The sequence below is a fragment of the Epinephelus fuscoguttatus genome, linkage group LG12 (assembly GCF_011397635.1).
Source record: "Epinephelus fuscoguttatus linkage group LG12, E.fuscoguttatus.final_Chr_v1".
NCBI classification, from domain to species: Eukaryota; Metazoa; Chordata; class Actinopteri; order Perciformes; family Serranidae; genus Epinephelus; species Epinephelus fuscoguttatus.
This window is the reverse complement of record NC_064763.1, coordinates 33,478,814-33,500,926: the sequence shown is the minus strand read 5'-3', so window position 1 is coordinate 33,500,926 and position 22,113 is coordinate 33,478,814. Positions and strand designations below refer to the sequence as shown.

Below are 22,113 nucleotides of genomic sequence, written 5' to 3'. Positions count from 1 at the left end.
AGTGCAATATATTAAAATGATATTCCTAATAAAGCCTTTGTACTTAGAAAAGCCTTAAACGTCACTTTAACGATGCCAAACCACTTTTGAGCACTGTTCAGTCATGTGTCTAAAAATAAGTTCCAGGAAAACGTCTTGTGATCCTTTGCTATTGCATCACAAAGCAGTGCAATAATCAAACCAATCAATTTTGAGCTGGCATGTATTCTAGATTCTCCATTAAGGTTAACAGCTGGCAAACATCAGTGTTAATGAATATGTGTTTGTGAATGAAAACTAAGACGGAGAGTATTTGCTGACCAACATCTTTGTCATGCTAGAACTGAAACGAGTACTTCTTAAACGTCAACTATCTTACAACAAATGAAAACTACTGAGGAAAAAGGACGTATTCCTTAGGCATCTTTCTTATCCTGACTTATGCCGCTCGACATCTCTTCAAAAGCTGGCTCTTGGCCTGGCTTGACCTGCTGTTCCTGCCGGTAATGTCAGCTGACACGTTCATGACCTTAATTCATCTACAGTCCCACACGAAACTAATTAGGCTGTCAGCCGCCAAAATTCTCTCACAGATGTTCACAAAAGATTATTTTTGCATTACTGTTATCTAATATTTAAGACGCTCATCTAAAGCTAAATTCAGACGGCATTTTAGTGAACAAATGTGAATCAGGCAGCTACAACAATGACACTGTGTGTATATATCATCATGGCAACCCAAGACAAAAATAAATAAATACAATCTGTCTAGGTAACACTGGAAAGAATGCTTTTTTTTTTCAATTATAGAAATATATGTAAAGGGTGGAAAAACAGCCTACAGAGAAATTGACCTATGGCTAAGCCCCGCCCCCAAACGCAATGAGCCAATCACAGTGCGTATAGCCATTCCCATACACTTGGACATTCTCTGCGTGGACGTTCATTGAAATGCATTACAGAAAGTCAGTTTTGTTCGGTTTAATGAGATTTGAAGTTTAAAAATGGTCAAACGGTGTGCATGGGGTACATGCAGCTTCGACACAAGGCATCCTGAGAGGCTGGGCGATGGTGTATTTTTTTCACTTTCCTAAAACACATCTCAACCGAGAAAAGTGTCTCCTTTGGATAAAGTTGTGTGGTAACGTTAGACCACAACATCAACTCAACGTGAATAAGATTAACAATGATGTCTACATCTGTTCTAAGGTAAGTCAACATCGTGTTTGAGGCAACATATTGTCACTTTGCTGCAAAGAAATATAAAGTTATCTTTAACATCTCTAGCTAACGTTAGCTAAAGTTAGCCTAACGTTAGCTCCTAGCTGCGTTGTTCATCCTGTCACCTTGTTTGCTGGGAGTTCATTAGCCTATTTTGTTCTAGTTTTGTACTTTGGTGATCGTACATCATTGTTAGCTGTTGTCCAAAGGGCTCTAGTTAAGCTAACGTTAACTTCTGGAGCTTAGCTTCATTAACTTATCTATAATCGCAGAGATAGCAAAGGTTGGCAAACGTTATGCTGAATGATTCAGTGTAAATACTGTAGCACCAAACTAACGGAGAGACACTCTTGGTAAAGATGGTAAAAAGGCCGTTATCCTTTTCTCATATTCTGAGCCAAAAACCTTAACTTCAGTGGCACTTTAACTTGTTGTCTTTGATGGCGACGGCAACAAGATGCGGTTCACAAGCGCACACTGTGACCTGTAAATTTTGGCTTGTAATTTAAGCTTTTCATCGACCTTCTCAACAATAAAATGATGAATATATCCCTCCAATGCGTAGTTTAGGCCCTTTTGGTTACTTCTCAATGACATCTGATCTTTATGTCCTCAAAAATCATCAGTTGCCTCCTGCGAAATGCTGTGTACCGTGACACCTGCCATAGCGCCGGTCACTGAATGTTGATAGTTTGTCCGAGTGAGTGGAGGGGGACGTGGCTTAGCCATAGGTCAATTGTGTACTGTGCTACCTTTACTATACTGTATGCATCTCTGTGCACAGGACTTAGCTGCCAGTTGTTAGAAAAGAAGAAAACCAAAAATTATAATCATTATAATGTTCATAAGCCAGCCACCACCATACAAAGAGTATAGAAGCGGATCAAGAGAGAGCTGCCCCCCCACACCCCCACCCTCCTCTCAAATGCAGACCAAACTCTGATCAAATGGTAAAACTAAGTAGCGCTGATCAAATATAAACCAAGATTCTGTTACAGTATCGCCTATTGCTCACCGTAAATGTCTTCAAACACATTTTAATACACTGTTTGGCTGTAATACGAGAATTTGTGAACAGGAGGCCGGCCCCATACTGTTTCCTGTGCTGTGAAAACAGAGGCTGAAAATACGATTAAACAATAAAACTAAACAGTGCTGATTAAATATGAACTAAAATTGTATTACTGTGTTGCCTATTTCTCACCTCAAATCAGAAAATATTTAAGCTTAACGTCCAACTGCAATTCGACATTGTTTGTTACCAGCCAGCTGCCATATCGTTTCCTGTGTAAAAACAGCCAAGCTCTCATTACCTCACCCACCAGCGGGAGCGTTTATTGGTTCAGTGCGGCACAGTGTGTTCTGGTGGTTGTAGCTTTTATACTTCCTGAGCAAAAGCAAATGCCACAGCACTTTTCTTCTGTTTTCTCTGATCATGTAGCACCAGTTTCAATTATTTGTATCTTCCCACTATAAAGACAGTCAAGCTTTACGAAAAGTCCATCTTTCCAGCTGTGAAATACTTCCTTTAGGCTGAGTCATATAGGCCATTTTCAGTTCTCTTTAAGGTTATGACCTGGACAGTAACATAGTATAGAAATTCCTTTTTTAAGTATGTACTTATGTTTGAACAGCCACTGTTCATGCATTGTATAATGTTGATTTCCAGACTTCTGTAACCCTGACCTGTGTGATTGCCTTTATAACAGTGAGTCAGCTCACATTCAATTTCTGTTATCATATAGTGCTTTACATTATTTTGCCCTTCTCCTGTTTGCTCACAGTGAGTCAATACTGAGTCTAATACTGCAGCCTAAATGCATGAACTATTAGTACCAGCAAACACTGAATCTGGGACATCAAGCAAATGATTAGCTCAGCTTAATGATGCTTCAGAACAGCAGCAACCACTTTTTGTGGTGGCTAAATAAATTCTCTAATCAAGGTAGAGCAAACTGGTCTGTCTGTGTACTGTACTTTAACACAGTAGTGTAAAACTATAGACTAAAGCTTATAGCATTATAATGTATTAATGTGTTGTGTGTGTGTATATATATATATATATATATATATATATATATATAGGCTAATCATTTTTATATTCATATTAGTGGCAAAGGCAATGTTTCCCTAGACGGTTATCAGTATTACAGGATCACCTTTAAACTTACGAATAATCACATATCACACAGACTGGAAATTAATCTGTAGGGTTGGTGGTGTGACGACAAGATAGCAGCCTCAGGGCTGCCAGTTGTAGGCACCACTGATATCACAGGAAGTCATTGCAAACAATGGCGTAAACAGCCATCTGTGGTGTCAAAAGTGCCAGCTGAATCACACTGATATCCTCTCTCCCTTATCCTGCCCTGATCTGCTAACAGGGGCCTGGCAGCATCTCTCAGCACTGGTCGGTGAAGCCGCTGGCTGGGTTTGTAGCCAACACTAACATGTAGGGCTGCAGCTAATGAGTGTTTGCTCAGTGGGCCAGCGGTTAGCACTGTCAGCTCACAGCAAGGAGTTACAGAGTTCGGACCTGACCAGTTCCTTTCAGTTCAGCAATAATTACCATTTACTTTGTCTGACTGTTTGCAAATAAAATTTGTTTTAACCAGCAAATGTCTTTGATAATTAACCAAAACAATAAAATTACATCTGATATGGTGAAAATCACTTTTATTTTAAATTGCCATGAACATATACAGTAAGTGACTGGAAGCAGAAATAAAAATATGTAGTCTGTTTCTGAGTGTAACTGGGATCTCACTGATATAAAAACCTGCATTTAACATAGCCACCAATTAAAATGTTTTTATTAAAGGTTTTATCACTGCAAAATATCCAAGCATATTCCCTCAACTAACTTCCTCTGCCATGCAGCAATAACATAAAACACAACTGCTTTGCAATTTAAGAAATTACATTTTGCCACAAAGTTCTGAAACTACTGTTTCAATACCTTTCTTAAAGGAACAGTGTGTACGATTTAAAAGCATTCAGTGGCATCTAGTGGTGAGGACTGCACACTGTAACCAGCTGAAACTTCTCCCAGTTAGAATTCCTTCAGTGTTCATTGTTCAGGAGGTTTTTACCAGGAGCCGAATTATCCTCTGAGGTCTCCTCCGATCCAAAAAAAGACTTCATAAAAAGTTAACGTTTCATGTTACAAATAAGCATTGAACCAATTATGTTAAGATGAGATGGGCTGGTAGCCTAGTACCTGCTCATTTGTGCTTGCCTTTTTTCTCTGAAACTGTAATTTCCAGACATTTAGGAGGTTTTTTAACCAGGAGACAAATGATCTGCGGACATCTCTATGTCTCTAAAACAAACAGACATGCTGATTTAAACCAGTAGAAACACTAAATAAAGCAGTTTCACTCAAAAAATAAATAAATCAGTGTTTATTTAGCGCTTTCGTCACAGGGCAGCTGCTTCCTACAGAGGCCAACATGAAATAAAAATGGCCCTGACTAGAGCTAGTGTTTAATTTGTCCCTTCTGGGCTACTGTAGAAACATGATCATCTTTGTAGACCAGGACCCAGTTCCTATGTAGATATAAACGGCTCATTCTATAATGACAAAAACACGATTCTTATTTTCAGGTGATAATACACTAAAGAAAACATACTTATTATATTATATTTTATTTCTGCCAATAGATGTCCCTAAATACTACACACTGGACCTTTACGTCTTGTAGAGGAGCTCATTTCTTTTATGTCTTAGAGCAGCCAAACATAGTTTTAAACAGCATGGAGGAAAAACACTTGGGAGAATTGTGGCACATTTCTCAGTGGAAACCACTGTGGAGAGGAATTTAACGCAAAAAATAATTAAAATCTCATCTCAAAAAAATATTTGGACTAGAAATTTAAATTTACAGATGATTTTTAGCCAATAATGATCCTTTGGAAAAACCTTAGAAATAAACAAAACAAATATTACTGTTAAGAGTGCTGGGTGTAACTAATTTGAGATATCTCTGTTATTTAAGTTTTTTGTTCTTAAGTTGAATGTTGGTCTCATTCTTTGCAGAAATTGCTTATTGTTGCTATCCAGTTAAAACCACATAAGCCAAAATTTCTGTGTGGGTTTTTATTTTTCAAAAATGTCAAATAAGTTGAAATATAAAGTGGCCCTTTATATAAAATTTTCAAACTTTCTAAATTACATAAACCATTTTAAAACCCAATTGGTTTGTTGATGAAAACAGGGCCTCTGTTCTTAACTTATAATAAGCTGACGTTTTGGAGATACATGGTTTTCACAGCACAATGATGTTATTTTACTGTAGACTACTGTTATTTGAGGTCAAAATATATTGGTATCAGTTGACAATCAGCCCAGCAGGATGAATCCTGAATCAGGGTATCTGCAGTTTTCAGTAAGTTAAATTTAAGACTTTTTGAGACCTTTTTAATGCGACCTTGAATGGAATTTAAGACCGAAAAAACTATAAATATAAGGGATGGTTGGGGGATCCCGCTGTACTGTAACCAGTGCTTAATTTGTAAAATTAGAAGTGGGGGAACACTTTTTTAAGCGGCACCAGAGCCGCTTCACTGCGCAACTCCGAATGGAATGGATGTGACATCTAGTATTGTCACGGTACCAAAATTGGGACCCACGGTACGATACCAGTGAAAGTATCATGGTTCTGAGTAGAATCACGATACCACAGCAAAAATGAGGCAGATGTGCCTTTTGACATTTATAAAAAGATAAATCACTTTTCTATAATACATCAATGATATTTCAATGGAATAAATTACTTATTGACTTATTCATACTTCAGAAACAGCATCAATAAGTGATGAACATAGGGGGGATCAATATAAAATAAATAAATAAAATAAAAATCAACCAGCCACCCTCCTCCCCTGACAAGTAAAGAACAGTCCCTTCATAAGTAAAGAACAGTCCCTAAAGTGCGGTGAGGTTTGTGGGCCGTTACCTGCCAGAGAGAGAGAAATGTGAACGGCAGTCATGATGCCAACAAAAGAGGAAATTAGGCTACTGGACCTGGGGTCAGATTTCTGTGTCGCCGCCAGTAAGCCATAATCACAGAAAAGTGCCGCGAGAATAAAAAAAAGAAAAGAAATAAAGTCAGATTAAATATTCCTTCCACAACAATTTTAAGACCTTTGAGTAATGAATTTAAGACCAATTTGAGACATTTCTAATGAAAGACATTTTCAGGCCTTACTTTTAGATACATGAATTTCAGACTTTTTAAGACTTTTCAAGGATCTGCGGGTACCCTGCTGAATGTGGCCAGTCATCAGTGGAAACACACACACACATAAAACACATGAGCAGCACAAGAGAAAAAAACAACACAAAAACAAAAAGAACTGAGAGGTGATTTTTGACATCAGATCTCAGGAGGTTAAAGTGGCTCAAGTACAAAAGAATAGGTCTAATTAGAGACAGGGTGTGATTGCAATTATTGGATCTACCACCTGCCATGATGAGGTGGAACGTGCCAAGCAGGGACTGAAGAGCACAAAATCACTCACAGGCAATTAACGCTGACTTGAATTAAGAAATCAGAACATTTGCATGCATTAACAGATAGTTGGCAGAAGAGGCTATGCATGTGTCTAGGCAGATTGGTCATATTTCAGAGCTGAAGGAATACAGGGACATGGGCAAATCAAAGTTGATAGTATTACCATCATCATCATCATCATCATAATTGTAATTATTATTAATTTAAATATAAAGTGCATTTATTTACCATCTGTGTTTTGTCGTGCTCTCCATCCTTCACCATAGAGACAACGACCGGACAATGGAGAGGGGGGAGAAAAACAAAACAGATATAACTTTCTCAGTGCTAGTGTCAGCAGCTATTTTCAAAAATAAAACTTCAGTTTGAGCGCTTGGCATTTACACCAGCGCCGCATTATATAAAGCTAATATGGTGAATAACAGTCAACAATCATACAACTCAACAAATTAACTGTAGCAGATTGTCCAGAGTTCATATCTAGAATTTTACAATCCATCTGTACTATTGTTTTTGCACATATTTTAGGAATAGTAGCCCCAAATAATTTTGATTGTATGCAGGAAGCTAATAATGTCTTCCCATCAACAACCACCAGCCATGTTTTAGTCCTGAACTGCTGCAGAAGTCAATCAATCTATGTTTACTCCATCACCGTACATTCAAAGTAATGATTTCACTTATTTTTAATTTAGTAGCAGCGTTAATTACAGATAAAAGATAAAGACAGTGAATGTAGGCACAGAATGAAAGAAAAGGACAATGCTGTCTGCCTGCTAACTGGGACTTGAAAACAAGAGATTAGAGTGGCTCATGTATGCGCATTTAGTAACCAGAGTCAATTATAAATGGAGAGTGGTTTATTTATTTTTCACCAAGGCATTACCTGCCCATTGTTGATGAATGCAATAATCAATTAATAGTAGCGCACTCTTCAGAAAAGCCTTTTTAACCTACTTACACGTCTGTCGAGGCAGCTTTAGAGAGACAGGAAATGGAGAAACAGAAGCAGAGAGAAGCTGAGGGAGATGGAATGCATTGCTGAAATCCTTAAACATAAATTACTTTCTGTTTGTCAGATGCATTCCTTCCCCTCCCATCTCAAGATTTTGTTCAAGACAAGCACCCTGATGCACAAACTGCCTGAGACCAGAACCGAATACTGTATTAGAAGATATTAATGTTCCTGAAGCAAAGCAGAAGAATGGCTGTCCCGGCCTATTATAATACCAGTCCTCTACGGGGCCAAACTGTGTTAACAGAAATAGCGTATTATTTCTGGAGTAGGCTTTCTGTTTTCAAATATAACTACTTATAAGTCATCACTGCCTTGATACAGGAAAAACAGGAAAGACAAGAAGAAGAGGAGGTGGTAACATGCAAGGTCAGGACTAAGACTCAAAATTGCAAAAGTGCATGAACGTGACGTGGGTTGACTGAAGTTCAACAACTGCCACCGAACTATTCCACTCTGCCCTTGGCCTTTGGGAAGTAATTTAATTCTTCTGCTGCCTAAGAAAAGAGAAACAGCAAAGATGCTTTATTGTTGTGTAAAAGCTCCATGATTATATGTGACTCAAGTGACTGAGAGTCTTTGGGACAAAATGTACAGAGGTAATAGATGCTAACTGTTGCTGTTAGGTGCACATGTACAATGTTGTGGCTGCATAATATAGAATACACAGACATGAATATGTAAATCTGATTAAAGCCCGGTGTAAATATGGCCACAACTCATCCGTTTCAAAATGAAAAAGTTTGAAACAAAAACCCTTCTTTTAGAATTTTTATCACTGCTGCCAAACTCTTTCATTACAAAGATCAATGTAAAAAAAAAAATAAAAAAATAAAAATTTATATTTAGATTTGTAATTTACAAATTGTGTGTCATTTCTGAGTTACTGAGGCATGCAGGGAGGCGTGTGAGACCAACCTTCGACGGCTCTCTTGAAGAAGACCTTGCAGCTGCCGCAGGTAACAACCCCGTAGTGGCATCCCGAGGCCTCGTCTGAACACACCAAACAGATCTTGTGAGTCTGCCCACTGGGCTTGGTTTGGCCCGGCACTGCAGTACTGCTGGTCTCTCCTGTTCTCGGTGAGGGGCTGAAATGTACAGAGAGACAGAGAGGAAAATATGTGAAGATGAGTAAGCAGCAAAGATGTTTATGATAAATTCAAGGCAGGCTGCCGAGGGCTGGTTTATGAGTATAGACAGCCAGAATGGTATGCCGTACTGTTGCTAGGAGACATGAAAACTCTGTGGACACATGCAGTTGACAAAGGGAAATGTGTGAACTGAAGACGGATAATGTTTTGATTGTGCCGCTGTTTCTCTGATCGATGCCTTTTCCTATAGTGATCTGAAGGACTTGAATGGTCAAAACATGGTGGTGGTGGTATTGCGTAAAGAATTAAAGGGGCAGTGTGGTGAGGACTGCTGAAACTTCTCCCATGTGCCAAGTGTGAACTCCCAGTTAGGATTCCCTCAGTGTTCTTTATTCAGGAGGTTTGTACCGGGAGCCTAATTATCAGCAGAGGTCTCTTCCTGTCCAAGACAAACGGACCCAGCCATCAAAACCAGGCAAATAACTGGAAGTTAGATGTTCTTTAGGAAGCATTCATTTCAGTATAACTGACTGGGAGGTTGTCCTCAGATGATGCTCTCTGACTTAAGTGCAATATAGCTGATGGCTTGTTAATTTTGATGAGCTTGCTGATTGTTTTCTCATTAATACTTAATGCGCAAGCAAATGAGTCAAACCCAATGACGCCTATCACTGGTGACAGCTCTTGCACTCATTGCAGTAACTAAGCTTTAAATCTCACTCCAAGCCTCCCATTGTGTTACAACGCACATTAGAGCCTCATTTAAATCTCTTGAGAAACTTGCCCGCACACACACACACACACACACACACACACACACACACACACAGACAGAGAGTTGTCATAATCCCCAACTGTCTATAATTAGACTAAAAAGTAACTGAGACACCTGAACTGCAGTGTGAAGCCTAACTAGACACCAACACCAATCTGTCAGGTGTACTGCAGGCAAAGTGCCAGCATGTGCGCAGAGAGTATGTCAGGTTTAAGAAGCGTGTTGGGGCCAAACTGACTCCAAACTAGTGTTAGACTGACACTGCTGTGTAATCCATGACAGGAATTTAACAGCATTAGAAGGGCTTAAATCTTTTCTCCCTTGTTTGTTTTGGCAGCAAACTCATTGGAATGCATATGAGCATCAAGTAACTGAGTCGGCTTCCAAAGCTCGATAATGACTTTGCATTCAGGCCAGGCCTATGGATATCTACCCATTTTCTCTCCATGGCTCTCAAGCTACAGGGCCATATTTGCAAGATAGCAGTGGAGAGTGCAGTGTGTAAATGGTACTCATTAGTGTCCCTCCTAAAGACCAGGAGCCATCCCCGCTGCCTGTCTCCCCAAACAAGCCTGACCTAAATTCACAGGCCAGAGCCTCATGGTCATAGGAAAGACGACACTGGCTTATGTAAATTGGACTGCGACCAAGGGGGAGTAGAGGTGGTGTATCTTGGAAAAAGGCCAGCTGAGAAATTTAGCTTAGCACTGGACAAGCCAAGATTATTCCCAACACATGCAGACGGGTTCAAATAGTGGCGGGATTCAGAAAGCGATTCCAGCTTTACTTTTGGCAGTCGTTAGAAAAATATACAATCGCACTGTTTCGCAGATGGCTTAAAATGGAGAGGGGGAGATAGAGCAGGGAGCTTGTTCACAGTCTGGAAGAGTCAAAGAGTCAAGACATTTGCTGTGTTGATACTTTGCTAACATCCTATTAAAGGATAACTTCGGTATTTTTCAACCTGGGCCCTATTTCCCCATGTGTATGTGTACATATGATTCATGGGTACAACTCGTTCTAAAATTGGTTCAGTATTGAGGGAGGCAGATGCAGCTGGGAGCCGCGAAACGAGCTAAAACGGTAATGGGGGCAAATGCGTCCCGTATAAGTTTGCGCGAACTGATATTCAGTTCGCTAAAACAGTATGTGAGATTTTTTAGTATACAAAACTTTAGTGCGAAACCAATAGTATGTGAATTGCATACTAAGTCCAGTGAAAAGTTACTGTATGCAAACACCGGAAACACCTGCTTAAATATCTGACAATCCAATGCAGTAGAGGACAACATTCCTAACAGACAGTGACCAAGGCAGCTCTGTTACGTCAATAATACTTCAATTTAAGTACATAAGAAGTGTGAGATTTCATTTTGCTAGGCGTAATACAGGTTTTAAATTATTTTTAAATTACCAGTAGAGCATGGGTTGGCATGGGCTACCATGGTTACATCTCTCCAGCCGACAAGGAGGCTCTCAGAAAGTGACATGGTTAATTACAGCTTAGTGATTTTGAAAGGATCCATACTATATTTTCATTGCACAATACAATAGTACATATACTGGGTGTGTAGTGCAGAGTATGCAATTCCAGACGTAGTGATTATCCGTCTGTGCATTTCCAGTGATGCTAAAACACATTCAATCTAATATAAACTAGAAAAAATAAGTACAGCATGGTGCTGCTGCATAAAAAATTACAAGATTATTACCTTTGTGACCTCAAATAAAAATGTTGTACAAAATACATTGCAACCAAAGGTATATTCAAACATGAAACACATCTCTCAACCACAGACCTAGCAGACTTGATGACTCATACCCAAATGACTGTGTATGGATCATTGTGAAACGTATTAAACCCACAACCTGTAACCGTTTTCAGTCTTTGATAGAGGTACAGTAATCAACTTCAAAAAAACTCTGACCTACATTTAAAACCCAAATCCTACATACAAACCAAAATATGTACCCTAACAGTCTTTATCACCATGTTGTGCAACTGATCCTGCACATAGCGTTAACTGTCGGATACATCACAGACTGTGTTGTCAATAAGGTTTTCCACAGTTGCTTGACACCGAAATTAACTAATTCAGCTCACCCTTATCCTGAACGGTACACGGGTTAGACTTTATCTGCGACACTAGCACTCTGAACCTTTTGGCAGATGCTTTCTAATATGTACTGGTCTTAACTTTGGATCGCCAGTATGGCAGTAGTAGGATATTTATAGGAACGGTCCTCTTTGAACCTCCGTTATGAGGAGTATGGTGTCCTGCTGTCAGCTCATGTTTCTGGCTCTCTCATTACTTGTCAACTTAAAGCCTCTATGACTGGATTTGAATGACGATGCTGTGAACATTAATTATCGGGCAGCGCTTGACCTGTGATGGCTCTTTTGGGATTGCTCAGCCACCGGAAAAAAGAAAGACTGCCAGTGAAGCAGGAGATCACCAACCAAGTGAAGTCGGTGGAGGCTTTTACTTGGTATTTGCTTCTTATTTTTGCAGATCATTAGAGTTTTTATTAGGAACAACTGCACTGCAAGACTTGATCTATAGCATTTTATGTGAAGCTAAAAAGTGCTGAATGTTACACAGCTCTATACTGTTCTATTCAGTCATGACTTAAAATGCGGGTAATGTAAAATGACCACAGGGTGGTGTTTGAATTAAACATTTATAACCCCCCCTTACTCCTGCTCTAACTCGCATGCTCCTCCCATCGCTTGAGCCAACAAGTGTGGCTCTGAGCCATGCAGCAGAGACTCAAGCCTCATTAGGAATGCCTCCATACCGGACCAGAGAGCAATAAAAATGTGCACCTTCTCAGTCACTGACACACACACACACACACACACACACACAATATAAAAGACTTGTATGTGCTTATAAATGAGAGCACATCACAGACAAATGCATGCTGCACACAGTAATTAGCACACAACACAACAACAGTCGGGTACACACATGCAGAAAACTAAAGCGTAATAATCTAAAAAAAAACACACCCACACACACCATCACAATTACTTTCAGGAGGAACTTGAGCAAAAAATATGAATATACACAGTAAGGTTGCAGTTCAATGCTCTTTGCTGTTCTTTCGATGCTCACGCTGCTTTTAGCACTTATGCGTGTGTGTCACTGCACAAAATCCAGTCAAGCACCGAGGCTTAAAAAAGACAAATGTGCCAAAAGACTAAGCAGGCTGGACAGCGTTTACTTTCTGAGGCATGCCGCCAATCAGCTCCCTCATTATTTTACTTGTACCTACAAACACATCTTCTTGTGTGTGAACATGTGCTAACAGTATGTGTCAATCCTGTTAGCAGGCTGTGCAGAAATATTGGAGGGGCAACCAGACTCACCAAAACAAGAAATTAAATCCTGCTGCAATTAGAACACACAACCCTCTCCATCTCTACAGAAATAGTATATTTATAAAGTGTACAATGTACAACTGGAAATCTGTTTTGACATATTTCTATCAATGACTCACCACCGTTGTACATTTTTTTTCACTGTTGATAAATTCAGTAATCAGGATGTTGATTTTTGATTCATCACATGAACGTGTCAACTGTTAATCTAATGTGCATCAGAACAAAATCAAACCAAAGCATCTAGCTAAGACATACATTTCCCTAATGACATAACACTGCATGATGAGGTGGTGGAAAAGCACTAATGACAGCCTACAACAAACAAAGCGCCTGTAGCAACTATGACGGGAGACTGTCTGAACTGGGCTGACCCGCAGCTGTGTCACTGGGGAATTGTATACCAGTGATTACAGTGGGAACTGATGAGGGGATCATTTTTCCATTGAGATCAAAGTTGTTTTTTTTTTTTTTTTAGGTCAATGTAGGAGGGAGCAGAGAGTATGCGACAAGCGGTGGGAGGCTGATATATGTGTGAGAACATTCACAGTGGTGAGGCTTGACACAGACGTGGAAACTGACTGGCTTGGCCATTATGACAGACATTAGGGGAAAATAATGTAAGCGTGAGTGTGGTTTCTGACTTGCTTTTATTAATATATTATATAACGCTGTTGAATAAAAACAGTTGTAGCTGCTCTCTTTGAAAAAATAAACATGGAGATGTCTACGGGAACTATGTCGAAAGCTAATGTTAGAAAACACATTGTCTTTCTTAATCTAGTTATGAAACACTTGATGACTAACGCAGCTGCTGTTTGAATGGATGGATGGATTTTATTGTATATTCCAAGCACATTTATCTCAGCTGAATAGCTCTGATTTCATTGTAGTTTCTGCAAAATATTAAGTTCCATCTTTATCACGGCAACCTTGGCACATAATGAACATCCTCCACGCTCTACCTACACTCTGATAATGAGTGGGTTCCCTGAAAGGCCATCCATTATTGGAGACCCACAGAGAAAGGGTTGCAATCTACATTCAAAGGGGAAAACATAATACTTTTGTTCACCCATTTTAGGGGTAGACACACTCAGTTTGTAGACTGGAATGACATTTTCTGGAGTGCGTGCTTACATGATTCAGTTACAGTGATCAATTAGCTGTTTTATTTTTCTATAAAATGTCAGACAAAACATGAAATGCTCATTTATCATTCCCAGAGTCCAAAGCGATGTCTTCAAATATCATGTTTTGATACTCAGATCACAATTCAATTCAATTCAATTCAACAGAACTTTATTTATCCTGAAGGAAATTCTAGTGCCAGATAATGCTTCAAATGACAGTAACACTAAGTAAAGTAACCACAACTTTAACAACCAGACAACCACTGGGTTCCCCAGGTCAGGGTCACTCACTGGGCCCAGTTTTAGAACAATATAGTATTGAATGTCTGGCAGAATATACAAGTACACAAGATAGAAATGTTTTCTCGGAGCAAAAGCAAACAACAGGCAGGCTAGAAGGCTGCTGCTCAAGATGGCGCCAAAACAGTGCTATGAAAACAATATATAAAATGATATAAAAAGAATAAATAAATAAATAAAACCCCCAGCAAATCCTGATATTGAAGCAGCTGGAACAGACAAATATTTGGCATTTTAGCTTAAAAATGTCTCAAAAGATCAAGCTACCGTCAAAAATTGTTGCTGATTAATTGAAGAAAATATGACAGTAATGATACAGGTTCAGGTGCCAGTAAACAAATCCTTTATAGCCTTAGACTGCATTAAAAAAAATGGATGTAGACACTGTGATGTCACCCATTGGTTTGTGGACTGCTGTTATGTAGCCTCGAGTTTAGCATTTCGGCCATCGCCATCTTGGTCTTTTGGAGCCAGAAGTGACCACATTAGAAAGAAAGGGTGGAACTGTGGGGGAGTGAGGGGTGGATCTGATTGAGAACTATGGTACTAATTGGTACTATGGTAGCGACACAGGGTAGCCACTCTCTAAAGCATACACTACTTTATCATCTATTTTACTCTAAATGGGACCATAATTTACAAAATGAAAATCATGCTGAATTTTACGAAGACTTAAAACTAGCAATTGAGACCATAAACGCATTAGGAAAATCTTTACTGAGGTAATAAATTGAAGAAGTAGGGTCATTTTCTCATAGTGTTTTTTACAAAGAGACTTAGGCCCAATCCCAATACCCCCCTTGCCCACTACCCCTTGGTCCTCGAAATGAAGCAACGAGGGGTTGGGGTTGAAATCTTTCCCAAGGAATTGGGTCACCACTCACTATGTCACCGCATTGGTTACGTTCACGCATATGTAACTATTTTTAATAGGACGCCACGAGCCATCTACATTTCCAACCAGCATCTACAATGGAGTCTCCAGATGAGTTCATCCTACCGATCCCGTTTGCTGTATTCATCATTCTTCGTTTGATGAACGACAGACGACAGCTAACTTCTGCTAGCTAGCTAACCAGCTAACATTACAAGGCAGCATAGTTATACTAGCTGGCGTGTTATCGTAATGTGAAAAATCCGACAATTTTGCAGAACAGGACAGATGACAGACGCCAGATATTGCGAGTGAGCTAGCTAGCTAACAAGCAACCTGACGACAGTAACATTAGCTATGTATGAACTTTTTCCCCCGTCTCTTGCTTGGTGGTAGCCATGGCGACGTCTACCCCTCACTGGCAAGTCAGCATCTGAAATCCCTCACCCTGAAGGGCTTGTTTCATCCCCACTACCCCTCATTATGCCCCCTACTCCTACACGCAAAAAGGAATTGGGACACCCCTACCCCTCACGGGAACGCACAAATCTATGGGTAGGGCTAAGGGGGGGTATTGGGACGGGCCCTTAATTTGGAACCAGTGGAGTTGCCCCCTGCTAAGGCACTTTCTTATCGGCTTCACTTTTCAGACACCGGAGAATGCCATATGTTCGTAGCACCCTCCCTAAAACTGTCTAATACTCTTCGAATGTCAGGGTAAGCCAATCAGAAGCAGAAGAAGGCAGAAGAAGGCAGAGTAAGACTGGCTATCCGAGGATTAATAAGCAGTCACCGTGGTAAAGCATTTCATTGTCATTGTTAATCCTGACGTCATTAATTCTTACAGCCCATCCCTTAAATTTGAAGCCAAATTAAATCCAACTGTATCGCACATGTAGCACAACACATGTAGATAATGAAAAACACAATCAATTTAAATGCTGTGATGTTACTGATGTTGCATAAACAACGCAGGTGTGATGTATGTCTCCATTCTTCATCATGTTATTTCTCTTTTAAAAAAATGTGTCAAGCTAAATGCAGTCTAACTATTTGGTAATACTGTGCAGCCCTATTACATGCATGCGTCAGCCCATTATGTATAAAAAAAAATCTGGTCTCTGACTTTTTTGTCTTCATTGTGTAATTTTACTGTCTTACTGTACTTTCCCCTTCCTGCCTTTCCCAACTCTCACTTCCTCTCCCTCCATCACATCCGCCTCTTTCACCGACTCCCTCTCCAGTCCTCTCTCACTGCTCATTCCTCCTCTTCCTCCTTCCTCTTCCCTTCACCCCACCTCATCTGCCAAGGTTATATAATATTCGTATTACTGCTGCTGGGGCAGCCTACTCCCCCTCCCAACCTGCGCTCAGCCTCTCAGCCAATCGAGTGTCACGACTGGCAGGAAGTATGGAGGAGGTCAGGCGAGTCATGAGATTATCCAACTCACCTACCCGGAGACAAGCGTACACAGCGTATGTGTGTGTGTGTGTGTGTGTGTGTGTGTGTGTGTGTGTTTTCTGTGTGTGTCACTAATAGGAAGCTTGTATGTGTGCATGTGCGTGTGTGTTAATTTGGTCTTTGAATTACTGAGCGGAGCTTTTGGTTGCTACAGACGAGCGCAGTTATAAAGCTACCCTTGTTTCAGAAATCATCATGTGATTGTGTGATGGCTCTCCCTTTTCTTCTCTCCTTTTCTCCCGCTAAACTCCACTCACCCAGCTACCCCTCCTCACATCTGAGAGTCTGCATCTCCTACACAGTGCTGTCACTTCAATCATCATTCACTGCATCAGCCTATCCCCCCCTACGTAGCCTAACTTGAACAGTTTCAGTTGTTTTCATCTATACACGCACACCATTTTCTCCAGTGAAGCAGACGTTGAGGCGAGTGTAGTTTGTTCAGATTCTATGTTACCTGACTAGAACCTTGTGGTCATGCAACTTATGATTAGTGCATGTTAGGAACAGAAGGGAAAAGAGGTGTTACATTTTTATAGAGCTGCAAAACATGTTAGTAAGGGGGTCGAAATAGGGCTGTCACGATAACTACTTTTGTTGGATGATATACAGTCCCAGATATTATTACAATAAACAGTATTGCTGCCAATTTGAGACCATTTTATGCCACTGATATGATGGTAATATAATAACTAGGGGTGTAACAATCCATCGCTCTGGATCGATACATCAATCAAATGATGAAAGATCCAATGTCATCTATGCACAACGAAAACGTCGATCCATATCGTCGTCGATATGCTTTTATTTTGAAAGTCTAAGTCACTGTCAAACAGCGGCAAGCGGGCGGCAGGCGGCCAAGAAAAAGACGTTGTGGATAACATCATTTACTCTGGAATAAATTCGCAGTATGGAAATATTTTGGATTTCGGAGAAAATAAGGATCAACAGACAGCACATGCCGTATGTAAACAATGCTATTTGGAGATCAAACACAACGTAACTTTACCTGCCAGGTCGGGCATCTCATTCTGCTAACTTCTCACTGTAGCAACATTAGCGCCGTTTCAACAATGTTCAGCTGAAAGAATGTACATGTAGGCTGAAATTCGACCCAGCTGTTCTGTTGGGAGAAAAGTGACTTAAACCAACGGGGAGTAAGAAAAATAATAACATAAAATGTAATTTGTTAAGCTATAAATAAAGGAAAAATGTCCGCTAGCCGCTAGGTTAATTTATGCAATGTGAACATGTTAAAGCTAATAATGTGCGACTAGCAAAAAACATTTATTTATTTATTTTTTTGTCATTACTGAGCTGAATGTTATACTTTAGTTGTTATATGGCTGTTTGGAGAAGTTTGCCTTCAGGACTTTAATCCAGATGGACCTGAAGTTTTATGAAAAAGATAATGGTTTGGGTAGAAATGTAAAGATTTCTTCCTGAAAGGTCTTTCTGACAGAAAGCCCTGGAGGTTAACTTATCTCATGTGCTGTTTTATGTGTGCTAGTGGAGTCAGTTTAAAGTAGACTTTACTGCACTTAAGCAGTTACAAGTACTTACATTATTCATGTGTTGTGTTAATCTTTTATGGCCAAAAGCAAAAAAGGAAAGGGATGGCAGCTTCTTCTGTAACAGACTGTGTTAAATGGGCAGATATTATCATTTCACATCGATGGCAGGCCTATTGTAACGTTGCTCAAAGAATCTATAGGCTATATTATCAAATCGTGATGAAACTGGCGATTTACACCCCTAACAATAACATAGCAAGAACACCCTTTCAAAGAGCTATGAACTTTTAATTCTTAAGAATATCCAGACATTGGACGTATACATTTTTTAAAAAGTAATTAACACCTTTACAGGAGTAGCCAAAAATTACTGAATTTGAGAATAAATACAAAATTTGGCTACTTAAATAAAACCAAGTGATGCCTATTGCGACTGATAGAAAAGCTTCGAGAACACAGTGGTCACCTTCTACATTATCTGGCAGGTGTACTGCAGTTGGTTGGCTCCCAGGGATGGATGGCCTGTGAGCCACATAGTTTGTTTGAGAATTCACAGAAGAGGGAGGGGACTTGTCGGGGGATAAAACTACAAAAAAAACTGTTGGACTTTCTGGCTAATCTTACACTGTGTCATCTTTTAAGTGTTGTTTTAGTTTTCGGACAAGTCGGCTGGGGTGGAGAGAAAGAAAAGGGCTGCATCCATATCTTATGATGGCTGGGAAAACCCTGCTGTTAATGCTGCTGGGTGTTGACAATGTTGGAAATGTTAGTGACATTCTTACGCAAACAATCAAGTGATATCAAGGTCAGTATAACGATTGAGGTCATGTCCATACATCGTACAAGTTGATAACGTATTTATAGTGACAAGGCCAGGTTGGTGGATACGGCAACAAATTGTGTGACTGTTCACAGCCATATCACCTAAGAGTCAACACAGCTATCTTATAACCTCTCCACAACCTTAAACAAATGGTTTGTGTGTCTAAGCATATCCAAAATGTAACAATAGCTCAGATATAGATCAGACACAAAAGATAAACAATGCCATTGTCCAAATAGGGGCACCAGTTAAGAATACACTCATATGGGTCTATTTCTAACTAGCGACAGTATTTTGTCATTTAGTTTGGAGGACTTCTTGATTGAGGCAGTAACTTCCCCCTTCCATATTGTTGGACAACATTCATTCACTTGAATTCATTCAAGATTGCCAAAAATCGTTCAGAAAAAAAAAACATGTAAATTGAGTCTTATAATCTCAACTATTCTGAAATGAAAAGGAACCTTTTCATCCTGAGCAGCGAATTGTCTGCCCCGGCTCCTTTTCAAACCGCTGTGTGATAAGTGAAGGCCAGAGTGAGGGAGGGAGTGAGGTGAGTCAGCGCGCAGGAGAAGTGAAAGCTCAAATACAGAAAAACAAGTTCACATTCAGCCGAGGACTGTGACTTTCTAAGTCTCAGGCGCAGCAGTGACAGTTGATGTTTGTGCCATGATCCTTCTATTGTTAATTTCACATTTCGTCTTGTTCCGCCCTTTGTCTCAGTCATATTTGTATTCTAAAACACACGGCCACAGATGCTCATAAAGAATCATTCGCTAAGCAGCCGCGATGACATCCCATTAACGGTAATTTCCACTGTGACTGGCTTTGAACCAGGGAACTTTTAATTCAGGTTCAGAAATAAATCAGTTGCCGCCATCTGCTCTGCCCTCGTCTTTTCATTGGGCCTGAACACAATTTTTCCTCTATGAATACAATTAGTGTGTAGATGCACCGTGTGTGCGCAGCGGAGAGCTCATACAGATTACAAAAACTACGCCACAACGGATATAACACAATGCAAAGTGAGATGACAAATAAAGTAGGGAAAAACTGAACAAATCAAGTTGAAAATGTGCAGCAGAGTGGTGGTGCTTTTCACTGTGATTGCCTGCTAAATTTGCATTGATATTTGCTCTTATGTAGAGCAGAAGTGCCACTTAACATGTAAATAAATAACAAAGATACACAAACTGCTCCAGGGATCATGCAATACATGCATCTTTCTGAAAGCAGACAGGAATGAGAAAAAAAATGAAGCTTTAAAACTTAGAGCGGCCTGGCATGTATCGAGGCTGCGCAATAATTCAATATTTGTTTATTTTTATTTCAGTGGAATCATGTTGTGACGATCAGAGGATATTGTGGCTATTGAGGATATTGTGAAGCACAATTATGTTGTCAAAACAGATGATAACGAGTGCATTGTATTTAAAAACTGATAAAACAAGGCTATTAAACTTGATAAAGAATATTGGAGGATTGTTAGACGTCCTGCCTATTGTTATTGTCCTTTTTTATAAGATGGACGATATTATTTCACAAAAAAACTGCGATATTGATTTCAGACATGCAGCATCACCCGGTAAAGTCCAGCAGGAGGCTCATCTCTTTACACAAGCTTCAGTTATATATAGAGAGGCCAAGACGAGAGTGTGCGTAGGCAGAGCAGAGCAGCCCAGAAAAGAACAGATTACAAGAAAGAGTGAAAAGTGTGTTAACGGGACAGAAAGTAAGGCTTTCTTCTGTGACTTTGATGATCCAAGATAATGTCCAGAACAGAAAAGAGCAGCTGAAAGACGAGAGACACAACTTCTACTGTTCCCCCCTGACAAGGGTATGGTTTAGGCTAGATGAGGTCACATGTTAAATCCCCGGAGCGTAGCTATGCTGTATTGGAATGTGGAGCTCTACAGGAAATTGGGCCACATGGTGCAGACCACAGGGATCAGAATGAAGGGCAAGGGCACAATCCTTCAAGTTTATCCCTGTTAGATCAATATGAGTTCTGTTCTACAGCACCATAAGGGTGTGTTATCATAAAGTTTAGCAAGATATAGATGATCCACTCAGCCAACGAAGAGGAGGCGAGGACTTTTGGTGTTTTAGGAAGCTGCAGTGTATACAGTACATATCCTGTGGTTATATCAAGCAAGGTTTACAATTGTCCTGTTTTATGTGCAGTATTTCTTTCACAAAAATACCATAAAACTGTGTATCCCTGTTATGGATAGCACAAGTTTATTTCCTGATGCAATAAAATGTACACTGACAGAGGATGGTTGTGAGCAGGTGGGGCTTTTTTTGTGGGTTTATGGTGAAACTGAAGAAATGACTGATTTGCTGCAAAACTCAGAAACATAACTTAATTTACCAGCAACTGTAATGATGATTGATTTGATGATCGATCAAACCACTGAAGTCATTTTCTACATCAACTTGCAGAAAATTTCCTGGTACCAGCTTCTCAAATGGGAATATTATTTCAGTCTTGTATGAATTAATAGTTTTTGATTTTGGACTGACTGGATATGGATCACAATGTGACATTATGATGGCCATTTTTGATTAAGAAATCACATGTCTTGTATTAATTAATAGATTATTCATTCAAAAGACCCATAATAATAATAATAATAATAATAATTAGGATAGAGTTAGGATAAAGTTAAAACAAAAGGACAAAAAAATAAAAATTATTATAAAAAATATTATATATACATTCAATCATAAAGAGCAAAAATAATAAAATCAATTAAAATAAAATAAAAAAAGGAAATAAAATAAATAAAAAGACAACATCACATAGGAGCAAGTCTATGAAGACCTTTAACCTTTAAGAAGTTATTTAAAAGAAGTCACTGATTCTGTGAGCCTTATCTCCTCCGACAGGTTGTTCCAACGCCGAGAGGCCCTGATGGTAAAAGCATAATCACCTTTAGATTTAAGCCTCAACTTTGGGAATGGCCAGAAGGGCCACACCTGATGATCCAAGGCTGCAAACTGGCTCATATAGGGTCAACAT

General features: G+C 39.6%; 1 protein-coding gene across 3 annotated transcripts in view; it reads right to left on the bottom strand.

Annotated features, from left to right (window-relative positions):
- Window positions 1-22,113, bottom strand: part of LOC125898453 (glucocorticoid receptor-like) — an 89,212-nt gene that overhangs the window by 26,312 nt on the left and 40,787 nt on the right. For 2 of the 3 annotated variants that reach the window (XM_049592248.1, XM_049592249.1), the window contains exons 3-4: window positions 8,650-8,819; window positions 6,945-6,971 (exon numbers count right to left, since the gene is read on the bottom strand). In XM_049592248.1, coding sequence (XP_049448205.1) covers window positions 6,945-6,971; window positions 8,650-8,819 — 197 coding nt within the window. The remainder of the gene's footprint in view (window positions 1-6,944; window positions 6,972-8,649; window positions 8,820-22,113) is intronic. The other variant, XM_049592250.1, reaches the window with a different exon arrangement.